The sequence below is a fragment of the Lycium barbarum genome, chromosome 5 (genome assembly GCF_019175385.1).
Source record: "Lycium barbarum isolate Lr01 chromosome 5, ASM1917538v2, whole genome shotgun sequence".
Taxonomy (NCBI): Eukaryota; Viridiplantae; Streptophyta; class Magnoliopsida; order Solanales; family Solanaceae; genus Lycium; species Lycium barbarum.
In genome coordinates, this window is record NC_083341.1 from 112,485,863 (window position 1) to 112,513,754 (window position 27,892).

The 27,892-nt window shown below is 39.9% G+C and overlaps 2 protein-coding genes across 2 annotated transcripts; both read right to left on the reverse strand.

Moving 5' to 3' along the window:
* Positions 1-1,431: 1,431 nt before the first annotated feature.
* On the reverse strand, positions 1,432-3,351 carry LOC132639633 (uncharacterized). Its single transcript, XM_060356072.1, has 2 exons — positions 2,656-3,351; positions 1,432-1,545 (listed from the first exon to the last, which is right to left on the reverse strand). The coding sequence occupies exons 1-2, from the start codon at positions 3,349-3,351 to the stop codon at positions 1,432-1,434; spliced, it is 810 nt and encodes a 269-aa protein (XP_060212055.1).
* A 23,008-nt stretch (positions 3,352-26,359) lies between these two features.
* On the reverse strand, positions 26,360-27,220 carry LOC132639634 (uncharacterized). Its single transcript, XM_060356073.1, has 2 exons — positions 26,617-27,220; positions 26,360-26,445 (listed from the first exon to the last, which is right to left on the reverse strand). The coding sequence occupies exons 1-2, from the start codon at positions 27,218-27,220 to the stop codon at positions 26,360-26,362; spliced, it is 690 nt and encodes a 229-aa protein (XP_060212056.1).
* Between the last annotated feature and the right edge of the window lie 672 nt (positions 27,221-27,892).

The window sequence follows — 27,892 nt, forward strand, 5'->3', positions numbered from 1 at the left end:
TTTAAATTAGTAAAATATTGATCTAAACAATTTTATAAAAATTATTTAACCCTTTTTAAGATTCATGGTTTGCTTTGTTTATTATCCAAGGACCTTGAGTAATTAAAATAAATTATGGGAGGTCAAAAATTAGGTATCAACAACTTCCCCTGCGGTGTTTGGGAATGGCGGGACCATCCATGAGCAATGAAATTTGACTGACCCAACTCATTCTACCTCTCAACTTTAAGCAATTTTCACATATGTGGCCTGACCTTGGCTTCTGGGTTTCCTACATATCTCGGGCTATACGAGAATTAAGGCCACTTGTAGTTTAACTCAACTAAAAACTTGTAAGTGATTCGAAAGGAAAGTCCTAAGATTCCCGGTGTAGTGACCAGGGTTTCTCTGGACAGCTATTAGAATATGGTCAACTCTCTGGTCTTGAGCCCGACTACATATCCCTGGTCTCTGAAAATCAGGTCATATGTAATTCGAGTTGCTGGAGAAGAGTATATCCCTTATGTGGGAACACCTTCATATTTCCCAGTGTGTGTCCGACCGGTTACGGTTTTTAATAAGAAAAATAAAAACAGACAAAATTGTGGCTGAGTCTGAGGTTGGAAGGCTTCCAAATACTTGTCAGATAGCTTGACTCTCATAGGCACCCTATCTTGACCGGCTGCGTAAGAAAAAGTTCCACGTTCGCTTCGCAATTTGTCTGGATCTAGTTCGGCAAGCCGACTCCTTTTTTGCGGCTATGTGCCTATCTCCTTGATTTGACAGCATTGCAGATATTCCTCGTGGTGTTTGAATAAATGGACCTTTTGGTTGTTTGAATAAATGGCCCTTTTGGCTTGTTTGATATGAATGACCCTTTTGGCTGTTTGAATGAATGGCCCTTTTGTCTTGTTTGAATGAATGTCCCTCTCAGCTGTTTGTATGAATGTCCCTCTTGGCTATTTGTATGAATGGCCCTCTCGGCTGTTTGTATGAATGACCCTTTTGGCAGTTTGATATGAATGGCCCTCTCGACAGTTTGTATGAATGGCCCTCTCGGCAGTTTGTATGAATGGCCCTCTCGACAAATTAAATAAATGAATGGCCCTCTCGGCATGCAGATGATAGATATGGCCCTTGTGGCTAGATAATCTTTCTTTCATCCATTGTATTGGTTGTTGACCCTTGTGGTCGAATATGCCCTTTTGTCTTTGTCATGACCCTTTTCGCCGTACATCTTTGTGCTTATTCATTGTGACCCTCTTAGTCTGATATATCTTTGTCATTCGCTCTTTGTGTGACCCTTTTGGTCAGATTTGTCTTTACACTCATTCATTTTTTGCATGACCCTTTTGGTCAACTGTGTCTTTGTCGTTCATTCTTTTCGTGACCCTCGGGGTCAGATATGATTTTGTCCATTTGTTTTTCTGACCCTCATGGTCAGATATGTTTTTACCGCCTATTCTCTGTTGCGACCTCTGGTACTTCGCCGCCTGACTGAGTTTGCTTTCCGCCTTTGCTGTGAGCAAGCCTGGTTGATGATGTGCCTGCTGCCCTGTTAAAAACCTGCATCCACAGAAAAATTGTGAGTTTCCTAAAAGGCCAATTGGCGCCATTGTCCTCGTGTCTGGTGTCTACTCTTGATGTTCCTTTGAACCCTCTTGGGCGCGGTATTTCGAGAGATGTACTTCTACTAATTTTAAAATTTAAATTAATGTTTGTAAAATGCGCGTAGTTTTCCTTTTTAGAAATGTTTTATTTCATTTTGTGTCCTGACGTGTGTTTTCTTCGAACGAGGTCTTCTGATTCTTCCAGTAGATGCGATTGCTGAGTTCTGAATTAGTAGAATTTTTGAGATCTTTCTCAAAAATTCTGCCCTAGTTTGGGGTCTTGCTCTGATCGACTCTTGTATTGTCTTATCATGCAGGAATTTTTGAGGTTCTCTCAAACTTCTGCCCCAGTGTATGGCTTTGCTCTGGCCTCTTCTTTGTTGATTTCTAATATTCCTAAAAAATTCTGCCCTAGTGTAGGGCTGATGCTGGCTGATTCTTGTGTTGGCCCTTATAGCTTGATCTTGTTGATTTCTCCTGCTTTATTATCTTTGAGGTTTCCTAAGGGTTTCTTGGGTTTTTCTTTTATGACGACCGAGCTCGAAAGCGCCTACGTATCCTGTCGCAGCAGAAATTCAGGTCGAACGTAGTTCGGAGGAAAGTAATTGAGTGTTGGTTTTACTAATAATGCGACCAGGTCTGATATGGACTGCCGATGTATCCCACTATGGGGAAGTCAGGCGATTGCGTTGTTCATTACATAGGTGATTTGTTTTTTCCTATTCTATTACAAAAGTACGATTACAAGCAAAAGGTACAATTACAAATAAATAATAATGCGATTACAAGCAAATGGAATCCTAAACATAATATCTTTTGAGTGCGTCGACGTTAATAGCCTTGGGCCACTCTTGTCCGTCCATCTCGGCTAGGACTATGGCTCCTCCTGAAAGTACTTTCTTGACCATGTACAGTCTTGCCAGTTTGGCACAAATTTTCCTTTGTATTCTTCTTGGTAGGGGAAGACTCGTTTGAGCACGAGTTGCCCAATTTGGAAGAGTCGGGCTCTGACCCGCTTGTTGAAGGCTCGAGACATTCTTTGTCTATACAGCTATCCGTGGCATACCACCACCATTCGTTTTTCATCTATCATGGCTAGTTGCTCATGGCGATTTTTGATCCATTCTGCATCATTCAGCCCTGTCTCTTGGATGATCCTGAGTGAAGGGATCTCCACTTCTGCGGGTAAGATTACTTCTATAAGAAGGTACACGGTTTCCCCGGTGGAAGTTCGAGTTTCTGTCCTGTACCCCAATAAAGTATAAGGCAACTGCTCGTGCCAATTCTTGTAAATGTCGATTGTCTTTCTCAAGATCCTCTTGATGTTCTTATTGGCAGACTCTACAGCTCCATTCATCTGTGGCCGGTAGGCGGTAAAGTTTCTGTGGGTTATCTTGAATTGGTCACAGATATCCTTCATCAAATGGCTGTTCAGATTGGCACCATTATCTGTGATGATGGATTCAAGTATACTGAAGCGACATATTAGATTGTTCTTGGCAAAGGCAGCCATGACTTTCTTAGTCACCCACTTGTGAGAAGTTGCCTCTACCCATTTAGTGAAGTAGTCGATGACGACTAAAATGAAGCGATGTCCATTGGAGGCTGGAGGCTCGATGGGTCCTATGACGTCCATTCCCCATACCAAAAATGGACAAGGCGAGCTCATCGCGTATAACTCTGTGGGTGGAACCTTGACCAGATCTCCGTGTATCTGACACTGATGGTACTTTTGCACGAATTTGTCGGAGTCATGCTCCATGGTCATCCAATAGTATCTTGTCCTTAAGATTTTCTTAGCGAGGATAAATCCATTCATGTGGGGTCCTCATTCCACTGCGTACACCTTTTTCAGCAGTTTCGTAGCCTCTTCGGCGTCCACGCACCTGAGTAACCCAAGGTCAGGTGTCCTTTTGTACAACCTTTCTTTGTTCAAGAAGACCCCATTAGCCAACCTCCTGATGGTCTTCTTCTGATTCGCTGAACTCTCTGGGAGGTACTTTCCTTTCTCTAGGTATGCCTTGATGTCGGCATAACATGGTTGGCCATCCGACTCGGCCTCGACATAGGCTCAATGGGCCTGTTCTTTTCTCAGTGTGATCTCTAGTGGATCAATCTGAGTACTCTCGAGGTGCTGGATCTTGGAGGCTATCGTAGCTAATGCGTCTGCAAACTCATTTTGAGCCCTCGGAGTATGCCTGAAGTCGATACTCTTGAATCTCCCACACAATCTCTATACCCGATTCACATATGGGAGTATCTTACCATTTTTGGTTGCACAATTTCCTTTCACTTGATTTATGAGCAAATCGGATTCCCCGATTACTAACAACTCTTGTATGTTCATGTCCAATGCCATCCTGAGGCCGAGGATACACACTTCATATTTCGCTATGTTGTTGGTACATCTAAAGTTGAGCTTTGCAGCGATCGTGTAGTGTTGTCCTGTTTCTGATATTAACACTGCCTGATGCCTGATCCTTTGTAACTGACTGCTCCATCAAAGAATAGTCTCCAACCTGAGTATGGTTCTACCACCTCTTCTTCCATAGCCATCACTTCCTCATTTGGGATAAAAGTCAGTAACGGTTTAAGTTTGTCATCGACGGGACTTTCTGCCAGCAAGTCAGCTAGGGCTTGTCCTTTGATTGCCTTCTGTGCTACGTATAAAATGTCGAATTCTATTAGTAACATCTGCCATTTAGCCAATTTTCCTATGGGCATCGGTTGCCGAAAAATGTATCTCAATGGATCCATTCTGCATATGAGGTGAGTAGTGAACAGCGACAGGTAGTGCCTCAACTTTTGAGCAATTCAGGTCAGAGCACAATAGGTTTTTTCTACGAGCGTATACCATGCCTCACAGGATGTGAACTTCTTGCTCAAATAGTAGATGGCATGTTCCTTTTTGCCCTCTTCATCATACTAGGCGAGCATTTTCTTATACTGACAGGCACTAGGACGGGAGGATTGGAAAGATATCTCTTGATTTTGTCGAATGCCTCTTGGAATTCCTCCGACCACTTTGTGGGAGCATCTTTCTTGAGCAACTTAAGAATCGGCTCCACAATCACAGTCGATTGGGCTATGAACCGCCCAATGTAGTTTAACCTTCCCAAGAAGCTCATGACTTCTTTCTTAGTCTTAGGAGGCGGTAACTCCTGAATTTCTTTGATTTTGGTAGGTTATAGCTCAATACCCCGGCGGCTGACTATGAACCTTAGCAACTTACCTACAAGCACTCCAAATGCGCACTTTGTAGGGTTCAACTTCAGATTGAACTTGCGAAGTCTGTCAAAGAACTTGCGCAAGTGCATGGTATGTTCTGAGCTTTGCCTTGATTTTATGATGGCACCATCCACATAGACTTCGATTTCTCGATGCACCATATCATGGAACAGGGTAGTCATGGCTCTCATATACGTGGCGCCGCCGTTCTTATGGTCGAACGGCATTACCCTATAATGGTAGACTCCCCAAGGGTGATGAAAGTTGTTTTCTCTTCATCCTCTTCGCTCATGACTATCTGATGGTACCCGGTGAAACAATCGAAGATTGACTGCAGCTCGTACTTAGTGCAGTTGTCTATTAGAATGTGGATGTTTGGAAGGGAAAAGTTATCCTTTGGAATGGCTCGGTTGAGATCTCAGTAGTCCACACAAATTCGAATCGTTCCATCCTTCTTGGGTGCTAGCACTATGTTGGCCACCCAGGTGGGGTAGGATGTTACCTCCAACTATTCTAGACTTGATCTGTTTCTCTACTTCGTCCTTTATCCTGATACTCATGTTTGGCTTCAATGTTCGTGTCTTTTGTTTGACCGGGACAAAATCCTCCTTGATGGGTAATATGTGGGCCACTATTTTAGTGATCAATCCTGGCATATCTGCGTATGACCAGGCGAAGACGTCCACATATTCCTTCAATAGAGCTGGGCTCTTCTTTCTGTGGAGCCCTCAGATGAGCACTGATTCGTGTTTCTTTAACATCTTCCTCGTCGCTGAGATTGATTACTTCGGTTTCGTCAATATTTGGCTTCTTCTTATCTTCTAATTCTTCCAACTCTTCTACCAGTCTCTCTGGCATCATTATCACTTTGTTGTACTCCTCGTACTCCTGCTGACTATTTTTCCCATTCGTTTCACGACACATCATGCTATTTTCGATTGTTTTATTATGGTTACTACTGAAAAGGCGAGGCAAAGTATATTTAGATTTATTATTGTTTGTTATGCTTGGTTAGTTAGAAAACTATCACTATTATAATCTGATAAGGATAGCAGTTTTATGTAGATCGAGGCTTTTCATTAATTCAAGAGTAATTGGTTACAAACTGTGGTCCTGGTTCGGAACAAAGTCGGACCATTTTCATTTTTAAACATCACAAAGTAATTTAGAAAAAGAGATCATTCGGGCCTCGGCCGATGTCACCGCTTTTTTTAGATTTTTTTTTTTTAAGAAAAACCCATCTCTCTACCGAGGAGCCAAGAGGTGGAGTAGATGTCCAATTGCTCAAGCACTTTCTTGGCCTTAAACTGCGTATGGTGAATGTCTCATGGCTTTCCTCAATGATCGCGTAGCATCCCTTTTCTTGAAACAGCAACTCGAGACCCCCATCAACTTCTTCTCCATTCGGTATCGGCATCTTTTTAGAAAATGACTGGTATACACCCAGAATTGGTTGAGGTAGATTTCCCGTTCTGGGTTCTCTCTTGATAGACTTCGTGAGCTCTTCTTCGCTAGGAGCATACCCCAGACCAAAGTGGTAATTTTCTTTTGGGATTAGCACAGGTTCTGTTATCCCTTGAAGGTCTATTCTCAGGCCTTTTTTCATTTCAAAACCATTTCTCACCATGGTGAAGGCAATCATTTTGTAGACTGCTGGCATTGGTTTGTCGACCTCCCCTTCTGAATGGGTAGCCCCAGCGTATTCCACCACATGAAAGTTTGATCTGTGAGGGCTCCCCTCAATCACAGGTATGATGTTGTAAGGATATCTCTGGGTATCCTTTTCGGCTGCGACCACAATTTCTTAGCCTTTCCATTCAAATTTTATGGCTTGGTGCAAAGTTGATGGTACTGTGCCAGCAGAATGTATCCAGGGTGTTCCCAAGAGCATGTTGTAGTTGGCAGTGATCGCCATGACTTGAAATTTTGCTGTGAAAGAGGCAGGCCCAACTTGGATCTGTAGGTCTATTTTTCTCAGGGATTCACTTTGGGACCCACTAAATCCCCTGACGTTTGTCCCACTCAGGCGAATTTTATCTACGTTGTAGCCAAGCTTTGTTAATGTGGTGATGGGGCAAATATTGAGGCCCGATCCATTATCCACAAGCACTCTCCCTATTGCCCTGCCACCGCATTCCACAGTGATGTTGAGAGCTCTGTTGTGGGAGGTTCCTTCTGTTGGAAATTCTTCTTTGGAGAAGCAGATTTTATGTTCTCCGATGATGTGGGCTACTAGCCCGGCTAAGTCCTCACTGCTCGTACCTGCTGGCACATGTGCATCATTCAATACTTTCATGAGAGCTTGTCTGTGAGGTGGGGAGCTGACCAATAGGGCTAGCACTGATATCTGCGCTGACATTTTCTTCAAATGTTCAACGATTGAATAATCCTTTGGTTGCATACGTCGCCAGAAATTTTTGGCTTCTCCCCCAGTTATGGATCTTTTTGGGGCGCTCTCCTTTCTTGTGGCGTTTTGAGCCAACTCTTCAGCGGTATTGTATCTTCCTGAACGGGTCATGCCCTGAGCCATGGCTGCTTGTACAGTGATTGGCTCTTTAGGAGCGGGTACAATTTGTTGCGCTGTCTGGGCTACCACGGGTGCTAGGACCAAAGTCTTGAACCTTAGTGTAGCTTTTGGGGCTCCCGATGCTGGGATCAAAACTTTGAAATTGGGGTTCCCTTGGAGTGTGAGGAAAGCCACTGTTTGTTCGTGGGATTTAATTATTTTGAGGACTAACGTTGTGCAAGCTTTCTAGTCCTCGTCCCTTTCAATCATGTAAACCTCGTTGTTCCCATGGTTGGGTAAAGGATTTATGTTCACATTGGAAGATGCAGTCTCCAAGTTGATTTCTCTTTTGTTAATCAGATCCTGGATTTTATGTTTGAGATTTATGCAGTCTTCTGTGCTGTGTTTCCTCCTGAATGGTAGGCACAAATCTGAACAACCCTATAGAATTTGTTCCTTGACTGTGCTGGTTTTGGATGGACCTCCTGGATTAGGCTCGCGGATAATAGCCTTTCGAAGAGCCGAGCTCTAGGCTCGAGGAGTGTTGTGAACTTTCTCATTAGCTTTCTCTTGAAAGCAGGATTTGAAGCATTATATGCTGGGGGTAATGACTGATTTGGGTAGTTCTGAGGTGGTTGATATTCTTATGGTGAGTTATTTTGTGGTCGGCGGTTGTTTTGTTGAGGTGGTTGATATGTTTATTATGGTGGGGTTTGGAAAGCAGGAGTGGATACATGGACACTGGGCGGAGCCGTGTAGGCCGGTACAGTAGTAGTGAAGCTTGGCTGTGTGTAATATGCTGGTGCTGAGTTGTAGGCAGGTGTGGAGTAATTTATGAGAGACGGAGTTATGTGGGAGGATTGTGGTTCTTTTGGGCTTGGGTTTGGAATGTGGGATATCCTCGCCACGTCTTCTTTCTTCTTGCGGAAGATTCCTACGGTAGCTTGTCCAGAGGTCTTGTTGAAGACACTTACGATTTTCCCAGATTTGAGACCATCTTCTATGGCCTCTCCCATTTTGACCAATTCAGTAAATGGCCTTCCAGCCATGGATAACATTCTATCATAGAAATCAGCCTCTTGAGACCGGATGAACACGGAGACCAACTCTCCCTCACACATTGGTGGTTGCACACGGGCTGCCTCGGCCCTCCATCTACTGGCGAATTCCCCATAATTCTCTGTCGACTTCTGTTTGACCTTCTTAAGGTTGTAGCGGTCGGGTACCATTTTGACATTAAAGCGAAATCTCTCCATAAAGGATTCTGCAATGTCCGTCCAAGTGAGCCATTGGCACATGTCTTAGGTTACGAACCACTCAACGGCTTTACCAGTTAGGCTACGGCTGATTAGTCGCATAATCAGGGATTTCGTTCTTCTTAACCCTAATCAATTGGTCACAGTACGAGTGGAGGTGCGCTTTGGGATTTCCTGTCCCATTGAACATTTCGAATTTCAAAATTTTGAACCTGTCTAGTAGGTCCAAATCCAGATGCATGCACAGGTCACCATATCTTAGGCCCGTAGCCTTCCTTGCGGACCTGTTGGATCTTTCTAGTCACTCATCCATCTTCTTTTCCATATCTCTTTCACGTTTATCCTATTCGGCCCTTCAGGCCTTTTCCATTTCCTCGTAATGGTCTAGTTTTTCTTACCCTGGGGAGGATTCATTTAGGATGTTGGGAGTGAAGAAAGATACTCGATGAGTGGGATGGTTGAGTGGGGGCAGTGGTGGTTTGCCCAGTTGGTGGGGCTGTAACACATCCTTGGTTTGTCGAGTTGATGAATACCGGCTGGGGAACCTGGTAAGAAGGGATCGAGTGAGTGGTCCCTGGGATTTAGGTGTATTTTGTTAGTGGTGGAGTGCGACCAGAAGTATCAACGTGATTCAGGTTAGTTGGATTTAATGGAGGTGGGATGGTTCCTTGTGGGTAGATGGGGAAGTGATCAGGCATTGGAGAGCTTAGTGAAAGAAAGGGAGAAGGAGACCTTCTTTCTCCAGTTGGGGCTCCTTTTTCAGCATTGGCTGCCTTATTCCTAGCCACCTTTTCCTCGAGGGTCGTGACGGCAATCAGTAATGTCGCGATCACATCTTCTTGAGATGATACTTCCTGTGGGTCTTTGGTATCTCCCTCGCGGAGAACGAGCTCATTTCCACCATTATCCAATGTACCAGTCGTTTTCTTTTTTCCTTAATCTTCTTTCGAGAGGGATGCTAGTGCGGCCTTTGATCTTGTGAAGTATGCCAGCTTTCGGTACTAAACTAATCGGCCTCGTTCTATAAGATAAGAATAACTCAACAGTAGACAAAGTTAGTTAGTTACTTAACATAAATATAAAGGCAAGATATCACATATTGATATTTAAAGCGCATATAGCACATAAAGTCATATATTAAAGCTTGAATATTTTTTGATCCTTTGTTCTAAAAGTTCGGACATTATGGGCTTTTACATTTTGGTTGGATCTTGATTGAATGGACTTTATAGTTGACTTGCTATGGCAACCCTTCAACCTGGTACAAAAATTAAAACAAATTGTGGGCGGGGGGAGGGGTTATAATTTATATTATATAGGGGCCATGTCTTTTGTAGACTGCCTACCTATCCCACTACGGTAAATCAGGCCCCATCGTAGTTCGTTTTACAAAATAAGGATATTCACTTTTTCCTAGATATCCTTTTGGCTAACCCTAACTAAACACATCCCCAGACCAGGCCCGACTAGGGCTTCCCGTGTATCCCTCCTTAGGGATATCAGGTCGGCGCGGTTCCTTACATATTTATTTGGGGGGGGGGGGGAGGGGGGGAGGGGGGACTTTTTTGTGAAAAAGTGGGGGCATCTAATACCTACCCAAAAACATAGCTTTGCGAGTTGCTGTCCTTACGAACTCGCTCTCTCATCTTTTATTTTTTCTCAGTACTGTGGTGGGAGGATGACCAAAATCTCCTCATCTTAATCATATGCTCGAGCTCGAGCTTGAACGCGTAACACTCTTCTATGTCATGTCCCATAACTCCAGTATAGTACAAGCAAAATTTGTTCCTATTAGGCCCTGATGGCGCGGGCTCGTGGACAGGCTCCACGGGTGTAACCTTCCTTAAGGTAGCCAGAGTTGAGAAGATGCTGGCGTATGATTCCTCAAAGACCGTGAAATCATATCGCCAAATCTGGGTTTCAGTGGTGACCCCTTCTCCTGGGACAATATGGTCATGGACTAGTAGGGTGTGTGGTCCCCACAAAGTCCCCGATGATCCTATCATCGATCAAGCTACAAATTCTCTTTCTTAATCCCAGGCACTTGTTCAAGGTATTACCCGCCTGATTGCAGTGAAATAGGCACCTTTTGTAGGCATACACTAACTCGGGTGGTGGCAACCTAGCCCTAGTGGTGCAAGACATTCCCATGGCTATCATTCTCTCGAACACATCCTTACAGGTGACCGGTCGAGGGGCTAGTCTGAATGGGGAAAAATAGGCTTTGAAGGTTATGCCCCACCAAGCAGGTTTGAGAGGGTCTGCTCTCCCAAAATTCTCTGACGTCATAGTAGAAACCGCAGGTACTATCACAGGTGAGAGTGCATAGAAGTCAGATCCCTCGTTGTTTGGGGCATAATAGTCAGATTCATCATTCATATCATTCTCTTCTTCTTGAAACTCAGGAAACATCTCAAATGGTTCCTCTTCTCCCTCGACCTCTATGTCGATAGGCTCCAATTTTTCTTCCTCCATATCTTGAGGCTCTTCTTCTTCCTCTTCTTGCTCTTCCTCTTCTATGGGTTCTTCCTTCTCAATGGGTTTGGAGGCTTCCTGTTGAGGCTCCGACTCTTCTTGTGGTTCTGATTCCATCACCGACGGGTCCAACCTAGTCCCTTGATCTTCATTCACTCCTTTTGGAGTCCCTTATTGTCACGACCCGACTAGGGGCCGTGACGAGTACCCGATACTTGTACCGAGCACCCCTTGCTTATCCTTTTACTTTTTCCTCTTAGCAGGCCGTATGAACTATGCCATATTTTTGTTTTTGAACATTAGCAGCATCATTATGAGCATAGACTAGTCAACTTCATTATCACTTTCTACAACAACATTAACATGCTAGAACACCATATATCTAACTGTACCCGACTGACTATACATATCTGTCTACGAGCCTCTAGACATAGTACACTTATACATAGAAAGGGTCGAGTACTGTCGTGCTCGAAAATACATACACAAAATAGTACCACGAAAGTGGGGCTCCGGAACAACTGGAGCACTGTCAACACTGCTGGTAAGGCTTCTAAGGATCAAATCCGCCTGTCTGCTGACCTGCGCGGCATGAAACGCAGCGTCCACAAGAAGGGACGTCAGTACGAATAGTGTACCGAGTATGTAAGGCATGAATAGTAGCATACGGAAAGTATAAAACGGAAATAACGACATAAGAGGATAATAGCACATGTCCTGAGGTAAAAACATAACCTGTATATATATATACCCTTGGCAGGTGCTATGCGTACTTAGCTTTCCTTTAAGAATCTTTCCTTGTTCATATACATATACATATAAAATAGGACATCTCATATTGCCGAGGCATCGGCAGCCGATCCATTTAACCATAAATATACACATCCCGCGTCCGGGCATCCCGCGTCCGGGAGGATATCATATCATGTAATGCCAACTGATCAGGTGGATATGCGTTCATAACGCTCTGCCCTTACCTCCATTTCCCCCGTATACATATGCATATATCATGTACATATATCAACGTCTATAGCGCTCTAGCTCTTTTATCATATACATATACGTGTGTCATGTGCATGTATCAGCGTCTATAGCGCTCTAGCTCTTTCGTCATGTGCATATTTTAAAAATATATACACATATCTTACATACATTTACATGTCTTATATGCATTTACGTATCCTATATACATATGTCTCATAGGCACGCAGGAAAGCCCAAAGAAGAATCATGTAGTCATCGGAGTGACGTAAGGTCGGTGACCTCCAATTATATTATAGAACACTCGTGATCGCTTTGTCTCACCTTGAAGGAACGAGTATTTTAAGGTGAGACTATCAACGGGGAATAATATTAAAGTAAACGTAGAATGAAATCGGGGCATCATAGATGATAGTTCATAGACTTTGAAATCTTTTAGAAAATAAAGTCATAGCTAGGAAATATAAATAATATTCAAAAATTAGTTTATCATTTTCATGTTTACATAAGATACTTAGCTTAGTCATCTTAGTCATAGAGTCGTTCCGGTAGTACGTATCATAGGCATATTCTCTTATCTAACATCATTGTTATCATTATCGTCATGGAAGTGCCCTCGTTAGAGGAGTCATAGTATTTATCATTTGGTAACGAAATCGGGATCAAAGGTTCCCTTTGGATTCACTTCAAGTAAGTCAAGCAAGACTGTAAGGAAGAATCCGAGCGTAGCGGGCCCACCTCGGGCCGGATGAGGTAGCGTATACGATTTACGTATGTTACGTGTCATAGCGTTACTTGTGAGGGTCTTAGGGTAATCGGGTCCCATTTATACAAGTTCTAAGGGCGTAGGAGGTTTTTCCAACAATTGGCACACTTTCTAGTTCAATTCTATTGAACAAAAAGTGGAAAACTTTAGGTGCGGATTCCGGGGAACCGAGTTGTCCCCGAGGCTCGTACCCAACTTATTTCAACTAAGACATGCCATAGAAAGAAGGGTGAAGCCTTACATACCTCTTTCCGCTTCTTTTGCTATTCCGAATTCAAGCTGCAAATCCGCCAAAATCTGCGATTTGGTCACATTTACCCAAACTTTCATTAGGGTACTTAGAGTTAGAATCTTAAGGAAACACTTGGCTACCGAAATTTCGGCAGCATTTCCTCTGTAAATACACCATCCTCAACATTTACCTAGCAAGTTTTCAATCAACAACAACCCGGGAATTCAAACCCGGCCAAACTATTAACATAACTCAACCACACTAACAATTTCCATATTCAATCCAAGATACATTATAACAACTTAATCAACTTACTACTTCTTTCAAAACCTTCCAACTCCAATGAAAACAATAACAACCTTATAATATATACTCCAACAACACCATACTAATATCATTATCTTCCATACATGTAAGAACATAATATTCAATTTACATAATCTTCCAAGACAAGCCTCCAACTACTAATACTTCACTAAGCTCATTAGGCTTTTGTTTGCAATATAAAATCCACAACACAACAACCAACATACTAAATAAAACTTGCTCACCATGCATTCATGATTCACCAAATATACACGGCTATACATGTGATATACAACTCACCGCCACACAACTATATTCTTGCTATTCATGAATTTCACTCACTTTTGCACACTACAACATGCAAAAATATCCATAACATGTAAAGAATAAGTTCTTACCTTCTTCCTTGATCTTTCACTTAGCTAAGTCTTGCAACTTGCTAGAATATGAATTTTTCTTGCTCCAAAGACCACTCCACCTTGCTAGGAATCCTTTAATTGGTAGAAAATAATTTTTGAAGAAATTTTTGTCAATTTTCTTGTCAATTTTTGCACTTGGCCGAAATGGCCTTGGAGATTTCTCCTTCTTTCCTTTTTCTCAAGTGTTCTTGAAGTTTCTAATGAGATATGACTCATTAATTGATCCTTTATATTAATTATCACATGGATAATTAATAAAATCATGGGCTTGGGCCATGTTGGACGGCCATCCCTCACAAATTTGGGCCTTATTATTATTTTTTGATTTTTTTGGGCCAACCCGGTTGGTCCCGAGTTGGGCCTAGCCCACTGACCTTTCGACCTTAAAACGTTCATATCTCCTTGTACCGACGTCACCTGGGGACCCACGACCTATGGTTGGAAAGCTAATTCAATTATCTACAACTTATATATCTTGGTACCCTTCCAAATTCAAAACTTATAATACCGTTTTTGCCCCTTGAAGTCAGATCACCCGAAAACGTTTTCTTAAAATATTCGTTTGGAGGACTTCCACTTTGATTTGGCCCAAGGGTCCTTCTTGAGTCGTGTTTAACTTCTCATATGTGATTCATATGAATTTTTTTTAGATGTCCCAAAAAAATCTCGATGTGTGGGTCCCACCTCAGCAATTAATCTGACGTTCAAAAATACGGGATATAACACTTATCTGGGCATCACAGGCCTTCTATCTAAGGGTATATAATTCAGCGCCAATTCTCTCACTTCTTCCGGGACATTCCCATAGTATTGCTCTTGGGGTATGTCTTCTGGTAGATTCCCAACCATATCCAGCAACCTGTCTACCTCCTCGATGTTCTTTCCTATTTCCTGGAGATGCTTTTCCATTTGTAGCACCTTATCCCTCAGCATCTCAGTTGTCTCTCCTAAAGTCCGCGCTTCCTACTCTCCTTGATTCGCCATTGTAAGTCAACCTTTATTGGAGATAAATTCGGGTAAGTTTTAAGTCTTATGGTTTTTCTTTTGGGTATGTAGTTTAGATCATCGGATCAATTGTACTCAAGCTTTAATATATGATAACACACATAGGAAGTAAGCATGTGAAGCACGTAGCAAGCAATCCTGTAATTTGCACATATTTATACTACTCGGGTTCCTAAGGCCTTTTTGAGCTAAGGCTTTCTTAATCGTTAGAAACATGCAAGTGCCATTTGTGAAGATGAACCATTGCCCCGGAAAATTATCATTAGTTAATAAGTAATAAAAATATCTTCCTTGAAGGGATTACAAAGATGATGATGCCGACATGGGGCTTATAATAAAGCAATAAATCAGCAGGGTCCTCCTCCAGCGGCTGATGTTGAGGCTTGGCTTGTTTTGGCCTTCTTGACCCTCAGAAGGGTGGTTTGAATACTAAGGCGTGTCTAATACAGCTCCATTCTGACTATCACCGGGTCTGTTTCTTCCAAAATATGGGTCAAGTGCTCATTTGTGCTTTTCAAATATTCTTTCAAATGTTCCTCTTCTCGGGCATTATGATGAAGTATGGGCCCTGGGATGTATGCACAGGCCAAGTGTCCCTGTAACCACTCATAATACCCTAGGTCACACACTGCTTCAAACCTGTCTGGAGCTAAAGTATCTGGACCCCAACTCACATGACCATTCCACTCCTTGAGGATTGTAACAACATTCTTAATTCTCTATTTGGTATGCTCGATAATAAATTGTTCGGGGTTCCCTATTTAAGCTATCACTAGCCTTCTACCAAATTTCCTTAAAACCCGAGATGAATAATAAGGACGGATTCCTCGAACCCCGACTAATGGCACAAATGGGCAATTTTTTCCCCAAACCACTATGCTCTCAGAAATGAAGTCAGGGAACATCTACTGGATCTTATCCTCAGTCAACTCTGCGAAGAAGCGAGCCCACGCCCCTTTGGACATGTGACCAAGGTTTGGACAGTAATTTATGAGGTGGTCTATCCTGTTGTTATTGCTCTGATACTAGACTCTTTCAGCCATGCTGATGTGTTTGATAATCCATCATTGTAGCAACATGTTACACCCTTGGAAGTATCTGAAATAACTCCGACATTTGTTTAAAGCCCGAAAAATATCCGCTAGGATGATGGGTGCCAGGTTAAAATACTTGGTTTCCTGATCCCTGGTTATGACATAGAAGATAGCATGGGCCAAGTAGATCACTCGGGTGTCTATGGCTAGTGACTCATCCTTCGGGAATACCATAATGCCTAGTAGGGCTATGGAAAATGCCAAAGGGCTAATAGCTTCCCATTCTTCTCTACTTTCGAACTACCTCTGATATAGATTATACCCGGTGACGTCCGGAACCTCCGGAGGTCTGAATGAGCCTTAGGTAGTTCTGAGATACCCAAGGCTCTTCTAAGTATGAATGCTCTAGTTCAGTAGGGATTTGACTTAGCTCTATCCTTGTTTCCACTAGAGTGGGCTTTTTACGAAAGACCGGGAACCCGAGCAGACAACTGGGGCTGAATCGTTAGGGCTATTGGACGATCGCTATCCAACCCAGCCTTATAATGGTTCCAAAAGAAATATTTTGATTTTATACTGAACGAACGACCGCGTGCTTTGCGAAGTCTTCTTTGAAACAAGGTGTAAAATAAATGTCAGGACTGACGGAGTTATGATATGCGTGCAATGACGACTAATATTTGCGGGAAAGTAAACACATAAACAGTTAAAGCAAATATACTCATATTATATTGGAATCCTTATGGTTAGAACGTTTAAGTCCCCGGTAGAGTCGCCATCTGTTACGGTTCGCATTTTGCGGGTGGGGTTAGCGCTCGAAATGCTACTTCAACCTTGTTGGTGCTCTTTCGGACTTTGTTTTAAAAGAATCGCCACCTAATTTTTAGAAAATTATGAAAACCAGTGGTGAAGGGTTTATTCAAACACCGTGAATAAACCTTCGTAATCTAAAGTTCTAGGTAAGGGTTCTGGTGATCCCCTAGGGAAGGTGTTAGGCAGCCTAGTATTAAGGATCCATACTATACGGTTGACCTTCGAGTTCCAATGATGAGTATTTGCATGAACTGCTTATTAAGTGTTTAATTTCGCATTTAAAAATATTATCATTTGTTGCATACCATTTGATTTTGGAAAAATTGAATATATTCCCCTTATATATGGGTACTTTAGGTTCGGATTTATAATATCCGGATAAGAATAAACTCCTTTTACGTGTAAGGATAGTATATATTTTATTTGTAAAGACAGAATGTAATTTTTTTTTTCGTTTTTGCAATGTATACATAGGTAAGTATATATCCTCTTTGTTCATGCTTAATCCACACTTGGTCTCCGGTCAACTTACATTACGTTAGAACGTCTCACTTAAACCTTTATAATCACGAATGTATTCCAACTTCTATTTTTGAAATCGTTTTAAGCTTACAAAATAGTCTAACTATGTTTATTACGCATTTTTTCGGACAAGTGTGTAAAGAAGAAACAAAATTTATTCTTCAACTGGGCTTGGGCCAAATCGTGACTTCATAAATGAATTTTGGGCTTTAGCCCAGGCCTGTTATCTCATCTTTTGAAAATTCCATTTGGGCTAGGTCCACCTATTAGTATTTCTGGAGGAAAACTTAGTGGGCTTTTGGCCCAAACTTTATCAATTTTATTGTTGGTACTTGGCTCTAAAAATGCAAGTTCTGGTGGGCTTTGACTCCCAAAATCTTGTTTTATTTGACCCAAAATCATTCCATATTAATCCTTTTCCAAATCCAGCATTTTTAGTTTTGTAAACGTACCTCAATTTTTTTTTTTAAATCCAACTTAGTTCGTCTAGCAAAGAAAGTCGGGACCATGGATTCTTTTTGAAATCTTTTGGTTATTTTTTGAACTCGTTTGATTATTCTTCAAGTCTTAAAAACCGTTTGAAAATCGTTCGGGGACTTAGAGGTCTATTAAACGGCATAAGCAACGTTATCCTAAGACGACTAGCTCAAACCATAATTGATTCCAATATCATGTGAGTTTTTACAAGCTGTTTACACACAATGTTTAATTAAAACAAATAAAATGATTGTAGCGGTTCTATTTTTTCTGATTTGTATTTGCACTTGCCTTATTTAAAAAGAAATTTTTCCCAGGTAAGTACGTTGGCAATCGTACCGGAAAAAAGGAAAAAATATACTTTTACGTGGATGATGCTCTAAATGGACATTGTTTTCAGAGTCGCCACCTAACTTATAGGTAAATTAGGAAAACCAGTTCGAAAGGGTTCATTTAAAACGACTAAGTTTTAAAAGAAACTAATCTATACCAAAGTTTGGGTAAGGGTTCCGGGAATCCCCCGGGGAAGGTGTTAGGCACCCCAGTATTGAGGATCCGTAAAATACGGTTGACCAACGGGTTCTAATAGTATGCCTTGTAGATATAAGTTGTTTTTGATAAAAACTGTTTTTGTTTATGTTTCCGCAAATCAAGGTGTGTCATTTATGCAAAAATACTCACTTTTCAAGAAATGAAAATGGTAGAGTTTTGCCCAAAATTGGGCGTTTTGGGTTTCGGACTAGTACATCTAGGTTAAAATCCGAAGGCGTTAACCTAAGTAGAACATTACGTAAGCCCACCCGAGTTTTTAGAAAAGGTTTTTAGTTTTAAGTTTTATAAAAATCTTTTTGGCATACTATTAGTGTTCATATGTTAACCATTTTTTACATTTCTAGTTTTTTTAGTCTTTTTAGTCCAATATCAGTCCAAGGTTATTTTAAGTCCATTTGTCCAAATCGTCCATAGGTACGGTCCTAATTTGTCTCAATGTCCATAAATTGCCAAGTCCTTTTTATTCAAAATCATAGTTTATGTTTGAAAAAATGTCAATTTTTTGTCCATAAGTCTGTTTTGTCCCAAAATCAATTTTTACATGTCACTTTTTCATCAAAATCAGTTTATCACTTAGAAATAATAATTTTTTAGCAATTCTAAATTTGTGACAATTATTAAAGGGTTCCAATAAGCATATAGTGACAAATAAGCAATATAAAGTAAGGAGTTGGGTCTACCAAGCCCGACAAAAAATAAAGCAATTTAACTTATTCCGCTCCAACTTTGCTCCTATGCTTAACTCGTCCATGGTTGAGGTCGACTCGATCTAAATAGAGTTGGTGGGCCTCGTTGGACCCGCCAACGGATAGGGATTTTTACAAAAATAAGAGGTATACAACATATTAGTACTTAATATAGGGACATAAATTTAATTACATAGCCAAAAATTAATTACAAGACAATTGGGCCAGGTCCATAATTTCTAAATATCAAAGGGAGGGATCATTTTATGCAAAAAGGGACAAAATTTAAAGAATCTCAGCTAAATCGATCCCCCAGGTCCAACTGGCCCAAAGAGTCACATAAGCCTGATTTTTTCTAAGTGTAGAAGCCCCAATATACAAGATATACTAGGTGATATACTCATATGTGGAGAGCAAAACCCCTTAAGGGGGCATACCCTCCACATATACTTATTGTATACTATGTATTCCCATGTTTTTCTTTCAAGCAACTCCTTAAAACTACCCAGAAGTAGCATCAAATTTCCAAAAAATACTCAGAACTTAACAATGATTCAAACAAGTAGATAGGCAAGTCTTTCTTCTCACATAGCAAGTTTTAGGCAAGTAGTTTAAGTAACATTCCAGTGAAAACAGATAGCCAAAGATCTAGAGTCTAAGTAAAGCAAAATCAGCACCCAAATATAGACTACCAAGCAAGTTTTGAAGCCAAATAAACACTTACGGTTCTGGATCTATACAGTCCAGAATGAGAGCAATTCTCACTTGACAAAGGTTTTTAAATTTCCAGATTTTAAAGAAGTAGAGGCACAAGGTTAGACAAATGTAATTCACAAGCAAGGTCTTCAATTCAAACTCAATTAATTTAGGAAGATTCAAAGACAAAACATGCACAAAGGCTTTTTGTTTTCAAAACTGCAAATTCCCAAGCTGTTTTCAAAGTTCAAACATTTACTATCTCCTAAGGGTCACAAGTGAATCAATGTTGCAATTTCAAACAGTTTTGGATAAGTATCATGTAGGAAAACTAACAATAAACTTTAATCATGGTGAATGCTCTATCTCTACTCTAGAAAGAAACAGGGATATATTGTATTCTTGCAAGTTTTCTTAATAGCATGATCTTATCAAGTTAAAATGTAGTCCAGTAATGCATGATCTCTCAAAGAGATTCAAAGCTAGTTGATCTCGCTAGGTGGAATGTAGCAGTGTCAAGCCAATCAACAAAACAAGTAGGCGGTTTCCATTTTTTAAAATTTTGTAGTTTACCTTTCCAGTTCAAACACTAAGTTTGAACCTTGTTCTATCAATTTCAGTTGTCTTTGCTTAATAATGCATGTTCCAAGACTTAAATAAGGCACAAGCAATTAAGGAGGAGTCACAAAAACTAGCACACACACAGTTAAGCACATATTCACACACAAAATTCCAAACTTTCGTTTTTTGTTTTTAAACCAAACGAGTTTCCAAAATCCCAATATAATGTACCTTCCACATCAACAACAACTTAAGGTGTGGAATTCCAAATGAATGACAAGTTATATTTATAAACAGTGTCCTAAAATATCTATGAAGTGCCAAGTTGATCAAGATCCAGTTTTTAGACAAAGTATGCATATGAAGGCCTCTACCTAAGTGCAGGGTCAAGTTTTTAAGAAAAAAGCAAGTTCTGGTTTTTATCAGTTTTCACAAAAGATTCGCAAATCCTATTTTTAGTAGTTCAACAACCTATTTTCTCAGCTTAGCATATAAACAAGATAAATTAGATCCTGTATTTCATTTTCAAGCTCCTATTCTATGTTGCAAAGCAACAAACACAAAAAAGTTCTTCATTCATTTTTGAAGATCCAGATTCAAGAATCCAACAAGTTGCAAGTTATAGGATAGCAAATGGTCACAGTTCACATTCTAGGTGAAGACAGATTCACTTTTATTGATTTTTACCTTTAATGATCTTATTTTAGCAAAGTAGTAGATTCAACTCAACATAACATTAAGCCATAAGCATAGATAATGCCAAACAAGACATGGTTCAATATTGTTAATCCCACAGTCTATCACAATTTACAAATAGCAAAGTTCAAGTAGTTTTGGCACTGAAAAATGAGGTTCCCACTCAGTTTTTGGAATTCTAGATTCGATGGACACAAACAAGTAGCAAGTTATAACAACATATTACTACAGTTAACATTTTAAGGTCCAAATATGTTCATTTTTACCTCTTAACCATTAGGGGTCATGTTTTAACAGTTTTAGAATAGTAAAATAGGAACAGAATATGATCAACAATATAAACAACTTCAAGTAGCCAGTTTTCACAAAAATGCATTCAAAGTAAACAAGTGATTCTCTAATTCATTTTTAGGAGGGAAGTTATCAATTCAAAACAATTTTCATACCTCAAACAAGTATATTACGATAGAATGAATCCAAATAGCAACTAATGATTACATTCAACCTGCTTAAAAAGAACTGAGTCTAATACTACACAGACTACTTCCAGACTTCAAAATAGTCTCATTTAAACTAAAACTAATAATTGCATAACACTATTTTAATGAAACAATCCAAATGTAGATTTCAAACCACAATATAGAACTTAAGACTAACCCCCCCCCCCCCCCCCCCTTTACTTCTTTTCCTCATTTTATGAACCTAACAGGTTATAATGTTACTTAATACTATCATATTCTAGATTTTTAACTTATTTTTCTATAACTTTAGACATTCAAACTAAAACAGAATCTTATTATAATAAAGTAAGAAACAGCAGTTCATAACATTTTCATAATGAATAAGCAATAAAACAGTAAGTATTCAAAATTGAAAGTAAAGTAGTTTGAAAAAGGGATTACCTTTTGTAGAGGCAACCTAATGACCAAAAAGGGGTTGAAATCAACTTCAAGTAATCAAAAACCCTTTTTGTCTTCCAAAACCTCTTTCTTATATTTGCTTCTTCTTATATATCTATTTGTATATTGAGTGAATTTTAGTATATATCTATAGTATTTTTGTAGACTGTTTTTGTATATGTATGTAGATAGTGTATATTTTTTGTATCACTCTTATATTCAGTTTTTGCTCTCAAGTTTTCAAAAAAAAAAAAAAGGTCAAGGTCCAAGGTCTTTAGTTCAACTTCTCAACTTATTATTTATAGACTTAACAAAATTAGGGATTCCTAGGATAGAAATGGACACCTCATCCTAATCCCCCCCCCCCCCCCCCCCAAACCTTAAATTTTGTACTCTATATCAGATTTTTCGAAATTCTCACACATAGACAACAAAATCACAACCAATTGTAACCTAAAATCTATCAAAAAATCAAATAAAAATCTGAAAATCTAGGATAGTACGAATATAGCCTATATTGTACCATTCCAACGGTACAATCGTACTAAATAGTACAATAGGGATAAAATCCCCAATTTGTGTACCCTAATTTAGGAAATTTCTAGGAAGTTCCCCCTAGGTTTTTGATTTAAGGTGTTAAGGTGCACAAGCTGGCTAAGGGCTCGAGGCCTCGCCCATGGCAACCTTAACACAACAAAAACCCGAGTAACAACCTAGGTAAGGATCAATTTAGATAGTAAAAAATGAAATTCGAAGGGAACTGAACCTAGAAACCATGATTACACATGGTTAATTATAAAACCCCTCAAAGAATTAGCTAAAATGATCCCAAAATCGCCATCAATTAGCACGGTATTAAAACCCTAAGAAAGTGGTGAAAATCGCCCGAGAAGGTGATGGTTGAACGTGGGGGGTGAGAAGTTTGTAACAAACTTCTCACCCTTTTTTTTAATTCCCCACCCCACTAAGTTTTAAAACTTATCAAACAAGCCCCCCCACCCTATTTTAATCAATTATAAACTAAATATTATAAAGACTTATAATATTAGGTAAAACAATTATTTAGGCAAATTAAAATTTAAAACTCGCACAGTTAAAAAATTAGCTTGAAAATAAGCCCGATATTGATATAGTTTCGGGTAATATTTAAACATGTGAACAATGCAGTCAAAAATGAGCCGTACTTAATACGTTGTTAACTTAAAAAATTTTCAGGACTAGATAGAGCGGGATGGAAGTAAATAACTCATATTTCTTATATTTGTCAGTTTTTTTAGGAAATAATAATTAAATGTCATTTTTGCATTTTTCTCGGGATTTTTGAAATTTTAAAATTAAAAGGAAGTATCCTTACTCCGTCTTTGACTCGAGAAATTTGAAAATTAAAATACGTGTCTTATGAGGTGAAAATTAAGTGTCAACAACTGTCCCTTCGGAGTTCGAGGATGGCAAGGCCATCCTTGTGCTGCGAAATTTGACAAACCTAATTTCTACCGTATAAGAGAGACTACAACTTTTTTTTTTTATGCAAAATTTCGGAAGTATGGCCGGACCCCGGTCTCTGGGTTTCCTACAAATCTCAGGTTACATAAGAATTCAGGCCGTTTGTAGTTCTGACTCTAAGAGGACTAAAAATAAGGAGATTTTTAGATTATCTCAAGATGTCCTGAGATAATCATAGGGAATATGGCCGAGCCTCGAAATTTGAGTAGCCTACATATCCCTGACTTTTTGGAACCAGGCCAATTGTAGTTCAACTCTATGGCTCGAAAAGGAATATCCCTTTATGTGGGATCCCCTTTGACAATTTTCGATAAAAATCCGACCGGAGATGGTTTTTGGAAGATTTTTTAGGGTTTAGTTACTTGAAGGGATGTTTCAACCCTGGTGTAGAAAGCTTGACTCTCGTACACTGTTTTTGCTCGGTTTCCCAAGAAAAGTTCCACGTTTGCTCCGCATGTCTTGAGTCTGGCTCTTTTGCTCCTATCTTGGTAGCTTTTAGCCATCCCCAAATGTTGAGTCCTGTGTGTTAGTGATTTAAATTTTTTATCTTTATCGTAAATGCCATACCTGTGCGGCATTCTTGCCATTTGCTTTAAAAGTTAACTCTGTCAGTTTTCGTCATTTGTCCGGCTCTTGGCGAACGCTCATCCGTCTTTTTCTTCTTTTCCTGTAAGTGTGTGCTTTTGTGTGTATATATATTTTTTAAATAATTTGACTATTTTGGATAATAATACTAATACTTCAGTTGGCTCTTTTCTCGACATTTTCAGATGTTTTCATTTCTCAATGATAACTTCCGTTGGGATCTGGGTCGGGCTATACCGCATTCTTGCGAAACCTTCACACCCCAGTCCAATTTTTATTTTCGTAAGCAGGATGTTATTAATGAAGACCATGTTTCCAAGTGCGGGGTCATTTTTGTTTCTTATGACATCCGCTACCCCTGAAAATTTGGAATCACATCATTTTCACATACTGCGGTGACTGTCGCGAAACTGGTGTTGACTGCATCGTTATCCTCATACAAAGTCTGCGGTATACCAGTTGGGACTACATCACTTATAGTCAAAAATACCCAAATGAAGACTGTACATTAGAGTGCAGTATCATATTCCTTCTATGATGACCACTAACCTCTGTGTCCATAATTACATCATTTAGTCAGAATATTCAAGTTAACGACTGCATACTCAAGTATGGGGCCTTTTCTCATGACAACCGCTATCCATGAACCAGAATTACATTAACTTGAAATAAACTGCAATAGCGACCGCAAATCTTGATGTAGGAATCACATTCGTATTTCAACGATTGTGGACATCAACCTCGGAATTATGCTACCTATTTTTGGCTATATATAGATGGCGACTACAACCCCTTTGGCACGAAGTCGTATCACCCAAATCGTCGTTTTGAGGAATGAACCTTACCTCAGCAGCAAAACTGACACGCTCCTTTTTTGACTCCGGGAAAGAATACCCGCCCGTTGACAGGGTTCACATCTTCCAAAAGGACTAGACTCTTGCGTTATGAATACGGCACTACAATGCCGATATCAACTCTTTGTCTTCAAATCACAGCTTTGTCAGAATTAAAACTGTAACCACCCTTCGGGCTAGAATTAATCCATCTTTGCCGACATTCCATGTAGACAATCTTAAATTTGATGTCAGAATTATGTCACCTAATTCAGGCGAGAACTGTGCTTACCAAATTTAAGTCGTCTAATCAGTCAATGTATCAAGGCAAGCCATGCGACGTCTAGGTCGGGGTCTCAATACCTTGATACAATACTGTTTAGTGGAGACCAGATTTCGGTAAATCGTGATTATATCTTTTAATAGTCTTAAAATTTTCTTTTATAAAAATCTTTGTGCTCTGCAAAACGAATAAACTTGTTAGCGTAAAGATATTTTACTTAGGGAGGATTTCGTTACCCTTTTTGTATGCTCGTCTTCGCTGTTTTTCTTGAAATTTCTTCTTCATTTTGTTTGTCGTCATTGTTGTTGTTGTTTTCCCTGTTTCAAACATCATTAGCAAGCAAGTTAGTGTAAAACGTCCATGCATGTTTGTTCCTGCATCCACAGAAAAATTTGTCAGTTCCCTATGTGGTCAACTGCTCTTCCTGCATATGGACTTCTTCCATTCACAGTTCGACAGGAAAGAATGCTCAATTTTTTGGAAAATCTTTTATTTTTCGCAAAAAGGGGATTTTTGGGCGATGATTTTGAAAACATATATATTTGTAAGCGATACATCTGTAGTAATGGTAATTTTGAAAATGGTATATTTTATACACAGCCTTTTAATGTCATGACATTGGTTACTTCGAACAAGATCTTCTATCATTTCTTCTTCATCTTGATCTTGACTCTTACTTAAAATTTTCGAATCCTTTTCGAAAATTTTTCCCCAGTTTATACATGTCTTTGTACCAACTCAAATTTTACTATGTCGAAGGAATTTTTGAGACCCTCTCAAGAATTCTGCCCCAGTGTAAAAGTGTACTTGTTGATTCTGGATTTTACGGCGTTGAAGGATTTTTTGATATCCTTCTAAAAAATTCTGCCCCAGCGTAGAAGTTCTAATCAGTTCGTCCCATTAAACTGATATATTGAAAGAATTTTTGAGGTCCTCTCAAAAATTCTGCCCCAGTGTAGAAGTTTTAATCAGCCTATTCCTTTGAACTGGTATATCAAAAGAATTATGAGGTCCTCTAAAAAATTCTGCCCCGGTTTCCGTATGGGGTTGTCTTTGTCTTTCTCTTGCCAAAACATCTCTGCGGTTTCTTAGGGTTTATTGGGAATTTTTTTTGGAACGATCGAGCTCAGGAGAGCACCTACGTATCCCAAATGAGAATCTGGTCATAATGTAGTTCGGGATAAATATATTGGGATTTATTGGTGAGATCGAACTCAAAAGAGCGCCTACGTATCCCAAATGGGAATCAGGTCATAACGTAGTTCAAAATACATGATTTTGGATTTTTGGGTTAAAGCGATCGAGCTTGGAAAAATGCCTACGTATCCCCTTATAAGTATAGGGAATCAGGTCCACGCGTAGTTCATACATAATTTTTGGATTTGTTTTTTCTAAAATGCAATTAAAACCAACATAAAACAACAAAAGCTACTAATCTTTGTAGTTGTCTACTTTCTCAAACATAGTATCTCTTGATGGCGTCTGAATTTATTGCTCTTGGCCACTCTTGGCCATCCATTTCAGCGAGGACAACTGCTCCTCCTGATAACACATTTCGCACCATATAAGGCCCTTACCAGTTTGGCGTGAACTTCCCTTTGTATTCTTCTTGATTTGGGAATATCCGCTTGAGCACCAATTGCACTACTTGGAAAAGTCTAGTCCTCACATGTTTGTTGAAGGCTCACGCCATTCTTTGTTGGTACAACTGACCATGGCAAACAGCGATCATCCTCTTTTCATCTATCAGAGCTAGTTGCTCATGCCTTTTATGGATCCATTCTGCATCGTCCAATCCTGCTTCTTGTATGATTCGAAGAGATGGGATTTCTACTTTGGCCGGTATCACCAGCAAATATGGAGTGGCTCCAGTTGAAGTTCTGGCGGTTGTGCGATATCCCAGTAATGCATATGGCAATTGTTCATGCCAGCCTTTGTAGTTATCAATCATCTTTATGAGGATCTTCTTGATGTTTGTGTTGGCGGCTTCCACAGCTCCATTCATTTGTGGCCTGTATGCGATCGAATTTCGGTGAGTGATTCGGAATTGCGCACACATTTCTTTCATCAAGTGGCTGTTCAAATTAGCCCCATTATCTGTTATGATCATTTCTAGGATGCCAAATCGGCATGTGATGTTGTTGCACACAAAATTCGCTACTACTTTCTTTGTTACTGACGTATAAGATGTCGCTTCCACCCACTTGGTGAAGTAGTCTATGGCAACCAAAATAAAATTGTGCTTGTTTGACGCAGCTGGCTTAATCGGTCCTGTGACATCCATGCCCCAAGCGGCGAATGGCCAAGGCGACGTCATAGCATTCAGTTATGTTAGAGAGACCTTTATCAAGTCTCCATGAATTTGACACTTGTGGCATTTCTGGATGAATTTGCTACAATTGTTCTCCATGGTCATCCAGTAATAACCTGTACTTAAAATCTTCTTTGCCAGTACGAACCCGAACCCGTTCATGTGAGGCCTGTAAATTCTAGCATGTACTTTTTCAATCAACCTTTTGGCTTCGACAGAGTCAACATATCTGAGCAAACCTAAATCTGGGGTCCTTTTATACAGAACATTCTTATTAAGGAAGAAACCATTTGCCAACTTCCTGATAGTCTTCTTCTTATTGATGGTGATTCCTTCAGGATATTCTCCTTTCTCCAAGTACATTTTAATGTTGATGTACCAAGGTTTTCCATCAATCTCTACTTCTACAAAAGTACAGTGAGCTGGTTGATCTCTGATTTCGACTCTGACATGATCAATGTATTTACTGTCAGGATGCTGAATCATGGATGCTATTGTCGCCAATCCCTCAGCAAACTCATTCTGGGTTCTTGGTATATGTTTGAACTTGACTTCTTGGAACCTATCCGCCAGTCTTTGCACAAGTCCAACATATGGTATGATTTTCTCATTTTTGGTAGCCCATTCTCCTCGAACCTAATGAATCAACAAATCCGAGTCGCCAATTACCTGAAGGTT